The sequence below is a fragment of the Lytechinus variegatus genome, chromosome 3 (assembly GCF_018143015.1).
Source record: "Lytechinus variegatus isolate NC3 chromosome 3, Lvar_3.0, whole genome shotgun sequence".
Taxonomy (NCBI): domain Eukaryota; kingdom Metazoa; phylum Echinodermata; class Echinoidea; order Temnopleuroida; family Toxopneustidae; genus Lytechinus; species Lytechinus variegatus.
Genome location: NC_054742.1, coordinates 53,152,066 through 53,164,862, shown reverse-complemented (window position 1 = coordinate 53,164,862; position 12,797 = coordinate 53,152,066). Strand labels below are relative to the sequence as shown.

General features: G+C 34.1%; 2 protein-coding genes across 2 annotated transcripts in view; both read left to right on the top strand.

Annotated features, from left to right (window-relative positions):
- Positions 1–1,973, top strand: part of LOC121411351 (colorectal mutant cancer protein-like) — a 59,745-nt gene extending 57,772 nt beyond the window's left edge. The window contains exon 14 of the mRNA XM_041604025.1: positions 1,851–1,973. Coding sequence (XP_041459959.1) covers positions 1,851–1,934 — 84 coding nt within the window. The 3' untranslated portion in view covers positions 1,935–1,973. The remainder of the gene's footprint in view (positions 1–1,850) is intronic.
- Positions 1,974–9,658: 7,685 nt separating this feature from the next.
- Positions 9,659–12,797, top strand: part of LOC121411350 (protogenin B-like) — a 98,629-nt gene continuing 95,490 nt past the window's right edge. The window contains exon 1 of the mRNA XM_041604024.1: positions 9,659–9,850. Within this exon, the coding sequence (XP_041459958.1) occupies positions 9,784–9,850 (67 nt within the window). The 5' untranslated portion in view covers positions 9,659–9,783. The remainder of the gene's footprint in view (positions 9,851–12,797) is intronic.

The window sequence follows — 12,797 nt, the reverse complement described above, 5'->3', positions numbered from 1 at the left end:
GAATTTTCCAAATCACTGTTATTCCGAATAACACATTGTCAAATACTTAGACATCAACAGAGAAACAAGTTTGTTGCTCTGTGTATGGACCTTAAATGAATTGTATCGTACTGTGTGTACTACCTAGTCCATATAAGCTTGTATTGCCCATGCTACTGTTGAATGAGAGGACAAGTGTACCTAAGGTCTGTATAAAGCTTTTAAGTGGTCAATGGAAATTATACTTGAGTAGCATGTACCATTCCAATCTCACACGAGTGTTGTGGCCAGTTTATGTTTTTCAATTGTTTTCACATTTTTTGTATATAGTTCACTCTCTCTGTATTAAAAAAAAAATATTTTATATTTTAAGAATGGCAGCCTTGAAAACTACCTTATAAATTTAGACAATGTATGGATGTTAGAAAGCTAAAGACAACGATAATGTCCTGAAAATATGCAGATATTTTATTTTGACCGGCACCTGTTCAAAATGAATCTTGATGTATATGTTGCATCAAAAAATATATCAGATGGAAAAAAAAATAATAATTTCTATCCTTCACATCATACGGTATACATATATTCAGATAATCTAGTAATGTATTTGAATAGTTGAATGCACTTTTTGGGATTGACCAAAACGGTATACTGGTGTACACTCTATGGCCCTGTTGTTGCAGTGGTGGTGGTAGTGTGGAAAGGATGGTGTAATTTGGAACACATAATCTATAGTCCATTATATGTTGGAATGGTGAGCTTGCTTCTTAGTATAGGGATTAAAAGACAAGCCATCATGAATTGATATTGAATGAAGCACTTAAGAATGACTCCTCACTGTGCTTTGATTGTAAAGAAGCACTCCTGTAGATAAAAACACATTGCAAGAATTGGGACTCTCTGTTTGACCTATACAGAGATATATTCAATACATCAAAAGGACAAAGAAATAGTGTATGATCAGATTCACACCATGCAACAAGACAGAATTTTATCATGATCATTTCTAGATTTGGATTCTTAGTTCGTTGTGTGAAGCACTTCAGACAAGCTTTAATGTGAGCTTAAATTCAGCAGCTGCATTCAAATTTATATAGCTTGCACCAATTCATAGTTGAATTCATTATTTACTTTTTATTCTTCCTTGAACAAAAAATAACTTTTGAACACCACTTTGTTCCTTCTTACAAATTTGTTAACTGAAGAAAATTTATATAAATTACTGTTTAATTTTTTTTTTTTTTTCAAATTTTTCGTTAAAATAAAGTTATATAAAATTTGGATTGTCAGAAAAATGTTAGAAAAATGAAGCAATGTGAAGTTAAGTCATAAGATTCATGTAATTTTGCAAATGTATTTAATGAGTGAACCTTACGATATTTATCATCTATGAGGTATACCATTTTGTTATGACATTGCCTAGTGGTAGTCTTCTCTTTATTTTATTCTCCACTTCACATTGACCACCCTTTCTATCAGTTAGAAATTGTATTCAGTTGTATTCTTTTAAAAAAATAATATTGCCTGTGTTTGGTAAATTATTAATGTTAATATTATGCCAGAGTATTAATAATGTGCCTCATCTATCTATGAATATATTATAGATAGCATACAATGATAGAAGACATTTTTTGGGGGAGGGCAAAATTGAATATTTTCATGTATATTCTCCAAATCAGATGTACCTCTTCTGTGGTTTGGAATCTTAGAAAAATGAACAATAAATTTGCTTCATCGCCAATAAAAACAAACTTTGACACATGAAATCGAATCAAAACTTGTATGGGGTGCTGAACAAATGTGAGTTAATTCTATTTTTCCAAGTAAAGCAATTATTTTTTATGTTTCCTATTTTTTTTCTCATATTCTAGGTGCGCATGTTAAAGCAAAGGATAGCACTATTAGAGGAAGAGAATCACGCATCTAGACCGCCCCATAACGAGACATCATTATGAGATACATGGACCCTCTCTAGCTGACCCAAATTAGACTCTTAAGATATGAAGGAAAGCATTCATGGTGCGATCTGTTATTGTTATGTACTGACATCAGCTTCTGAAATCTTTGTATCTGATTTCATAAAGATCTTCTTCGGATAATAATCTGTACAGAGCATTGAGCACAAATGGACCCTGTAAAAGTACAGCATCGATGGAGGATACAACCTAGTCCAAATGAATGTTTTTCTTTTGCAAAGAGCACTTTCTTTGACTTTAATCATCTCTAATGGACCTGCTCTTGAATTGAAAACATGCTTGAAGACAGTGGAAGACACATGCTGAGTTAAGGAGTACAAGAGATAGAAGATGAACTCTTTTTTAATGTGGGTTATATTTTTTGTAACATTTTATTTAATGAAATATTTTTATGTTTTTAAAAGAATGACATTTTAAAATGTGTAAAGCAATGAATACAATGTTTTTACTGATATTTCATTATCCAGTATCCAGACTGTGTTTAATCTTCCATCCATTTCATTAGCTTTGTCTTCACTCATTCTGTCAAATAGTAAGACATTACTTGCATAGTCACACTACTATAGTTAAGCTCACCATTTCTGACCATATATGTATTGTGCATAAATGCTTGACATCCTCGAAACTTGTTCACATAAATGCAAGGCCGTCATGTAACAGACATTAATCGGAATCACCTGCCAAAAGGGGGTTTACTTGCTTCAAATGAGGTCAATACAAAGTTTGTATATGTCAAGATTATAATAGATCTTGGTTATTATCATCCTAAGGCACTGTTATAAACTACCGTCTAATGATAACATTATAGAAAGTTGGATGTTGGTGTAGGTGTTGGTTTTGGTTTTATTAGCACAATCAAGGGACCCATTGCACAAAGGTTTGCAATTAAATCAATACACTTGATTTTCACGATTGATGTTACATTGTAGTTAATGCAATCAATCTTAGAAAAATGTTCTACGTTCATTGCTAAGCTTTGTGTTATGGGCCGCTGATTTCAACCTTAGCTGATATTGCAACAAGAATGACTGATAGCCTCTTTCAGCACAAAAAGGGGTCACCAGTTGTACATAAGTTGTGCCTAACTCATGAACAGCCTTTTGAAACAGGGTGGCAATATGTTCAAAGTTTAATTTACCGCTACTGGTATTTGACTCGATTTAAAGGCAGGTGGTATCGTAGATGGTAGTATATTGCCCTGTTCTTATCTACTTTCTTGAACCAGTTTTGTGAAAACCAGCTTAATGGGTAATGGGAATACTCGAAGCGGTTGTGGAAGGCATCTTAAGTGGTCTTCCAAACCAGTTTTGAAATCCACATCACAATATGGTTCCGATGACCACTTTGCCTCTTTAAACTTGTTTAAGTGTTGATGAGGACACCATACTTCAGGAAGCGATCTTTGGCTGGAAGTACGAGTGTGTGGGCATGTCGGGCATGCTATTCGGTGATCACCGATTAGAATGCCTATGCTGCGGTTTGCCACAAGCTCGCTTTACATGAAGTGATGAAGTGACGGTGGAAAGCAGTTTAGGAGATGGTGATGAGAATGTGAGCGCAGCAATCTTCTTAACTGGTTTAAGGGAAGCCTGTTCAAAAAAGTAGATGAGAATGAGGTCTATAGTTAGAAATGAAATTTGAAAAAGCAACATCCCCAATTATTTTTATCTGTTCTTCATAAGATTTCTACTAATCATTTTGACCAAAAAATTGGTATAAAACGTACATCTCAAAGGGATCAGGCAAACATACTTTTGTTTTCTTTCTGGATGTGTTGTAGTCCTTTTTGACACCACATGATTTTATTTTTTAACTATTTGTTTAGCACATTCTGAATTAAATGTACACAATGCCGTGTGGCCTTGCCTTTTCATTTCTTTGCTTTATGTTCAGGCATTTGTGGAAAAAATTAAAATCAGGTGTGTGGATATGATGTTATTGTTATGAGCTCACTTAAATAACTTATTCTTAAGGTTTTAGACAAGATATGAGATAAATATCAGTGAATTTAAGCATTCAACATGATACTAGCACTTCACTGGATTGGAATTGGTAGTCCTAGATTATTAAGTATCTGTCTTGTATTTTTTTCATCATTTTTATTTCTCTTCTTCTTGACACTTTTGCTTGGATCATGCTATTGTGTTTTCAAAAGACTTCTGAATATTCTATTTACTGACAATTTTCTATCATGCTTTGATCTTGCCCTTTTCTCCAATGTTTTAATGTCTGAAAAGACATGATTATTTCTGTCCCTTTTATGAATGAATTTGGTTTGTGTAGATAAAAATACTGAGATTTCAGACTTTTTTTGGGGGGGGTGTGAATTTGAGGTAGACCAATTATAGATGCAGTAGTAGTCAACGATATGATCAGAAGTGAAAGGAAAACTTTGCAGGATTAGAGTAAGTGATGATTGGCATTTTAGATCAATATTGTTGGCACTTTAACTAAATTTTCTCGTAGTATAATGTCACATGATCCATATCAATTGAAAGTCAGTGGCAAACCATATCCTGAATAGTGACCATTGATTATATTCATTAAATCTCTTTTGAGGTTTCAGGGTGCAGTATGTAATAGTGTATTAGGTTTCATGGTACACCATGTATCTTTCTTGGGCAAGTGTTGGTCCTGAAAAGGACCACCCAATCTCGACGTTTTGACAAGTGTGTTCTTGTCATCCTTAGGAGAATGAGCAAAGTTTGTAAAAGCAAGCCTTATATACTCTGTCGAAGTGCCGTATGCACGGTACCTCACAGGATACATGTCTCTGATTGGCTAGATATTAAGTCACATGACATCCACATATGCGGACGTGAGTGACAACACACAAAATTGGGCACGCAAATCCAGCGATGACCGGAAATGCTGTCAGTTATCATTCTTCCCAGGATTAGCATGAATGACAAAAGCCGCCACTTTCGCCTGCACAATGCAGTCCTGAGGACAACAAGAACACACTTGTCGAAACGTCAAGATTGGGTGGTCCTTTTCAGGACCAACACTTGCCCAAGAAAATACATGGTGTACCCTGAAACCTACTACACTATTCTTCTTCGCCATGGAAACCTTCAGAAGTTATACAATATGTAAGCTGTAGTCGTATTTGGTACCTTGTGAAAGGTCATATCCATTTAGAGGATCATGCAGGATTTAAAGTGACAATTCTAAGCCCCTTTTATTTTATCTATGCAGAAAGAGTAGGATTAAAATGGAAAAAAGTGCTGAGTTGACTTCCTGCTGAAAGCCACAGTTGTATAAGTGGCTCAGACTTTTAGCTGATATGATTTTATTTTTAAATTCGAATTAGCAACCTTGTGGTCAGAATTATGTTATCGTCAATATGGCTTTTGTCTCCTCATACAAGAGATAAGTATGTTGAAATGTTGATACAACCAAGATGGTAGATGTAGCTTTGTTTCACAGCTTCCTTCTTTTCTTCTTACTAAAATTACAAATGTCCATGACATTGAAGTCTTCCTGAAATGTTACACAGCATCATATTTTCTGTATGTTGCACAAGATTTGTGATTACTTTGAGAAAAAGAAAAAGTTTTGTTATTGGTTCATTTTTGCATATTATGTTATTTCAGTTGGTAAAATGTCACCTTGATTTTGTAAGTGAATTGATATTAAGTCCCATGATCGAACATATTTTTCTTTTTTTTATATCATTTGATGGGGGTGTAATTTGCTCATGTTAAATGTTACTGAAATTGAAGAAATATGATCGTATTGAGCAAAACAGGGCACTCTTGAAACATATACTGGGAGTCAAGTTTAATGTCATTAAAAGTGTATTATCAGCCATATGAAGTGGTTCAATAGCCTATACAAAGTTTTAAAAAATGCCCCTCCCCAAACATGAATGATATATAGATGAGTACATAAATGAATAAATATAAACATGAAAATAATAAGAGTAAAAAGGAATATACAAGTCTTTCCCTGACTGTTCTAAGAAATGGGACTTGCACTAGATATCGTAATTTTCTCCATTTTGGGAAAAGAATGGGTTATGATACATTTTAAAGTCCTTATATGCTGTATGTTCATACTGTATCATACATAAGATGGTGTAGTCTGAAACACTTATTGTAATCTGCCTCTTATTTGCATTTCAACTGTGTTTAATTCTTTTAAACAACACAAGTAAATGGTGTTCATGTATTTTTGGGGTTTACAATTTCTTTACAAAGATTTTGCCTTTTTATGATATTTCACATGTGCCAAGAAGCAATTTACTATCCTTTTTTATTTCCATTTTTATTGCTCTTCCAATGCTTGGTATCGTTGTTGATTTTGCACAGGAAGGGACAAGATGTTAAGGTATTTTTTTTATGTAGGAAAAATGGGGTTTAATACTCTCATAAAAAGAATTATTTCTTGAGTTTCATTTCATTTATAGTTTAAATGTCTTTCATTGTTCCATTATAGAAAAAGTAACTGACTCATTGTGAAGTTTTTTGGTCATTGTTTGTGACTGCATCTGGTAATTTATTGTGATTTAAAAGAGCTATCTGCTTTGAACAAATGACATTTAAGCAGATATGGTAGTATGAAAACTCAAATGATTATGTAATTTTATGTAAATATATACATAGCTAATCTACATGAAATTTATATCTATATATATATTGTAACCCTGCATGTTTTATGTAGGTATCATGTTTTGTTGGTTGTTTGTTAGCATGACTGTTCAAATATATAAGTAACTATTATCATTGGCAAAACTTCAATGTATGCAAAACAGACAACGATGACAGAAAATAAAAGTGAAAATTATTTTATACTCGTATCTATATTATTCTATTGTGTTTTTTTTTGTATATCTTAGTGGCAAATACGAGCTAAGTAGCAGTAAAAATTGCAGACAAGTCGTGGTTTTTCTTTCTCCTTCTTCCTCCTCGTCTACCTCTCCAGCCCTCTTTTCCTTTTATTTTGTCATCCTTTCTTCTATTTCTAAATATCATTTTTCTTTTTTTTTCTTAATCATCTTCTATCTCTGCCCCTTCTCATTTTCTTTGTTTGCCTTCTGCGCATCCCATCATTTTCCTACTCCTGATTTTCTTCTTCCTCTTCTTCTTCTCTTCCTCCTCCTCATCCTCTTTTTCTTTCTCTTCCTCTTCCTCTTCTATAACCTAAATAATAGTTATACTAATGATGATTGTAATGGTAATGATACTAATCTCATAATTATTATTATTCACACAAGGTAATCACTTCAGCTCTTACAAAATATTCTCCCAGCAGGCCCTGTATCACATAATGATATATTACCTCTCAGTTCTAAAACATTTTGATAGAGACATGGATCTTATCTCCACCTCTATGGCTTCAATCAGTCTATCCATCATGACGAGCTACACTTTTCCTGATGATATGAAAATATATGACACCACACTTTGAAAATTTTGGTGTTAATACTGACAGCAATTGGTGTTCCTAGAGGACCACATCCTGATGAGGTGTTAAAATTACACCCTATGTAGAGTTTGAACATAAAATAAAAAAGTGTTCAAAGTACATTCAAAGGTGTTATACATGGGTGTTGAACTTATACTGTAAATTCTATGTACACCGGGTGAACACCACATTTTTTGTTGTCCACTGCACTATGTAAAGAAAAAGAAAGAAGGAAGAAAGAAAGAGAGAGAGAGAGAGAGAGAGAGAGAAAGAAAGAAAGAAAGAAAGAAAGAAAAAACAGATGTTGGAAATTAATATAAATCATGCTATCAATGTAAATTTGTGCAAATCTTTTATTGTTGAAATTGAAAGATATGAAATACCAATCTGGCTTCAGTTACAAGTTTTGAACTAAATCACTTAAATAAGTTTGAAATGTGTAACAGTAGGGGTGACACCACAGGATCATGGAGTATGATTTTCAATGTAGTGAAAAGTGGGAGAAAGTGAAATAAATAAGTTTAAAGAACAAGAAAAGAAAAGAATGAAGAAAGGAGAAGGAAAGGATGAAGAAATAATGAAGGAAGAATAAAGCAGAATATAAAATGAAGGGGTCTGGGTCATGCAAGATATCTGTATTATTTTGAAACAAAATAGGACATTCAATGTAGGTTAATTGTCTTGCTCCCTATCCAAATATGCTGGCACCGCCATTGCATAGCACATTATGTGTTAATACAGGCACCTTGTGGGCATGGGTATATGTGACGTACATAAGCATTTTTCACATGTACTTCGTTTAAATCACGAGAGTATAATTGAAGAAAAAAATGTCATTCAGTATCGTTTACATTGTACTTTTCAAACAGAAACCAGCTTGCACATAGCAATACATAAATTGTTCATGTAAAATTACATGCAGGGAGTGGTAGGAACAAGTTGACAAGAAAGATGATATCACATGCATGATATCATGGGTTGACCAAAATATTAATATTTATAATAATAAAATATTAACCATGGTTAAGTTTTTGCAATGTCACTTTAGCCTAATTAGAAAGTATATTGACCTTGTTCTTGAAACTTGGATATAAAGATAAATAAAGATAATCAAGTATTACTGAACATCCTGACTGAGTTTCAGGTCACATGGCCAAGGTCAAAGGTCATTTAGGGTCAATAAACATTTGCCATGTTAGGCCCTGATTTTGGGCATATGTATTTGCAGAATTGCCATCGTAACTTTGAAAGTTTATGGATCTAGTTCATAAAGCATGGACACAAGGGTAATCAAGTATCACTGATACTTTTCACAGGATCAAGGCAAATAGTTTTTTTGTGTGTGTGAAAAAGTATTCAAAGTTAGCACTGCTTTTATTGAATCACGTAATGCAAATGTGCGAGACTGCCAGAGGCTTTCCACTAGTTTTTTTTTAGTTTGCGTTTCGGGCTTGCATAAATTCTTGATTAGATATCAATCCCATATAGTTTCAAAAGGTGCTCACTGAATTTGACATTTCAGGTCTATTGTCTGATGAAATATACCCATCATATTCATGGATACAAAACATGCTTAGAATATATAGTTTTCAAATGGGAAAATAAAACATTTTCAGCTCGCGTTTTGCGCTCGCATCATGATTGTGATTGTTTACTTGGTTTAGCTAGATAACTATCCTGTTAATGATTAGGGGCTGGGCCTACAAAAGTGGTTTGCAAGCTGAGAATGAAAATTTTAAGCTCGCATTTCGTGATAGAATCAGATGTTAAATTAAATACCTATTTTCTTCATGGTTACAAAAAGATGTTAAAAGTGCCCAAACTTCATGCAGGTTTGAAAATAATTTTCTGCTTGTGTTTTGCGCTGGCATTATTTGGTCGTTGAGATATCAATTAGAATACCGCAAACGTTATTACGGCTCCCTTTTTAAATCAGCCATATTAAAATGTTCAGGCCTACCGTTACCTTATCACTTGAGTAATGTATAAAACAAGTGAACTATAGGCGATTCGCACTGTTGTGTGAAATGGAACTAAGACTGAAATTCTTACTTTTTTCTTTCTTCAGTAAATTGTGTTGTTTTGTTCTTATTTCTTTTTTTCTCCTTGTTAATTTTGTTTCATCGTAAATTGTATTTAAGCATTTTAGATATATTGATATTCAGACATTTCATAAAGTCTATTGTTAGGACCCCATCTGAATTGTCTGCATTATGTATAAACTCGACACATAAATCAAATGAAATGAAAATAAACAGCCATACTGGATCTGATTGTTGTGTAGCGCCCTCTGAAGATCACAATTGTACAGAGATAACGTATCGATATGGAGAGATGAACCTGAAGGTTGTTTATTGATGAGAAATGTGGGAAAACATGCCTTGTAAAATAAGTGGAAAAAATTGCATAAACCATCACCATGGAACAACATAGCCTCAACCTGTGCATCGCAATATTTATGATATATTGGTTGCACTGCTGTTCTGGTAAGATTCTTTTTTATCTGTTTTATTTGTATTTTTTGTTGGCCAATTTTCCGAAACCGAGGCAGGGAGAGAGGGAGTGAGAGACTGCATGTTGGGCTGCACTGCACTGGGTCTGGGACAAGGTTGTTCATCACGCGTTGTAGCCGCGGCGTGGCCGTGGGATGGGGTGACCATATTTCACTAAGGCTACCCCACAATAGACCAGTTCGTAGTTACTTCATGGACAATTTTGGTCAAATGACCTTTCATTTCTTTCATCATGATAGGCAGATTTCAAAGCAAGATATTAGTAAGCTTGCCTTACATAGCAGGATGAAGAAATTGAATAGACCAGGGGTGTATTCTGAGGTCATTTTATCTTTAAAATATTTTATTTTATCTCTTAAAATAAAATTGGTATTCTGAGATGACATTTTATCTCTCAGATAAAATTTTAGATTTTATCTTGCGTAAAATTTTTATCTTGCGTATCTACAGATGATACGCAACAGAACAATGCCTGCGTACACATACCAATCGCGTATCTGGCCATTGCAACGCAGATGATGTGCTCGCGCCCACGTTACTTTGAAGAAAAAATAAAATACACTTAAAAGAGGGTAGAGGCTATTTTATCTCTGCGACGTTGATTTCACCAGTATTTCAAGGTGAATTAACCCCAAATGGTGACATGAAAATGAAGAAAAATTATATATTTATTGAGAATATTACACCTTAACGTTGTTCCTGTACAATCAGAGAGTATTTCATAAGACTTTTCTTGACTAATATTGTCTTTGAAATGATGCTTGAAAAGATGCGATAAAGACTTCGAAAAAAGATGAGAGTATTGTCCTTTTTGTTAAAATGAAATCTCCGCAAAGACGCGTAAGCGTATAGTGCAAGCGTATTTGAAGTCAATAAATTGACGCAATCTCACCCCTTTGCCACACCTCCTGGCGGAATGGATTTTAATTGGTTGAGTGATATGAGAGAGCTATAAAAGCGCGTTTCTAATTGGATATTGATTAAAAAATAGGTGTGTCTTACAGAGATAAAATGAAGATAAAATGGTTCTCAGAATACCAATTCGGAGAGATTTTAAGGGTATTTTATCTCACTGATTTTAACGGAGATAAAATATTTTATTTTATCTGAGATAAAATGGATCTCAGCATACTACCCCAGGTGACTAGAATAGCACAGTCACAAGTCAAATGAACACTTAAAGGTATTGTTTAACTTTGTGAGGAGCCGATTTAAAACATTCTCAAACCAATATGAAACATGTGTACAATTGCATATATTAGAACTAATAAACCCTGAAAACAACCATTATTGAGAATGAAAAGCTAAAACTACAAGGCGAACCCCGTTTTTGTAAATAGGCGTCTTATAGACACCTATATAGTACACATAAGTGTATGGGATGAAATTAAGATGGTGTTTCTGGTCACTTTATATTTCAATTTTTGAAGCACTAAATATTTTCGAGCGCAATTTTTTCTGGGCTTCATTTTTGTAACATATCCCAGACACAGGTGACAAGTGTGACCTTCTAGCTCAGATTTTTTAAAAGTCAAACAAATTTTAACCAATCACTTTAAGTTAATGAAGGCATTTGTTGCATCCCTTCTTTGAATGCATATCTTATATGTTGCATAATGTAGGATGGGGGGTCGGGTGTCCGGACACCTTATATTTTTGGAGCCTTTTTTTCTATGGATTACACTAAATATATGAATTTAATAGTTGTAATCATCTTCTATTTTGTTCTTTATATTTCCTAACATTTTGTAGGATGGGGCCCCCATCCTACAAAATGTTAGGAAATATTTTTGGGGTCGGGTGTCCGGACACTTTATAATTTTGAAGCCTTCTTTTTTGTCTTTGGATTGCACTAAAAATATGAATTCAATAGCTGTAATCATCTTATATTTTGTTCTCTACAATATTTCCTAACATTTTGTACTAAAAATTGATGAAACTTCACTTGTAAATTTTCCCAAATGACTTTCTAAAATTGATCGTCCGTACACACAACCTGTCCGGACACACAACTGGGTATACTAAAAAAAAAGATGAAAACTCGCTTGTAATTTTTTCAAAATGGCTTTCTAAAATTGATCGTCCGGACACACAACCTGTCCGGTCACACAACAACTGGGTATACTTTGCAAACTGTGAAATACCAGTCGTTCGTGGAAGTATTGTTGTTTTTTGTGGATGTAAATGAAAACGACAATTCAAAAGAATATATGAATAATCAAGACATCAAATTTGGTGCTTATCTCATTAGATTTTAAAGTGCCATGTCACTTTAGTACAAATGACCTTCTTCTGATCATGCGTAGAATCTTTTGATCATGCGCGAAAAGGAACTACGAACTGGCTTATTATAAACACGAACACAGGGCATGAGTGACATTTCACCGTTATATCATTTATTTGTTCATCAAATGAGTGATTTTCACAGACACATCCAGACCAGCCACTAGGATTTGATGAAGTTGAAACTCATTTAACAATTGATCATGTTTTATAGTAACCCAGGGAGCTTACCGTGTATTTGACCATACTCATGGGACTAGCGTGATTTATGGTCTAAATATTTCTCCAAATGAATTGTGAAAAGAGAAATTATGCACTTACCATGATTGTATGGATGAAGGTCTAACGAGTGGCAGTTTTCCTGACATCTGGGCACAGACTGGAACCTCAAAAAACGAAAAGTTCTCTCCATTTTGATACAATTCATTTGGAGCTATTTGGAGAAATATTTAGACCATAAATCACGCTAGTCCCGTGAGTATGGTCAAATACACGGTAAGCTGGAGCTCCCTGGGTTAGTTTTATAGAAATTATTGTCTTCGGAGGAAGTGGTAATTAATATTTCCCAGCTTCTATTAGTTCTATAGAGTCTGTTTCCAACTTGGCCCGAGCTAGGCTGAGCCCACTCAAGATCAAG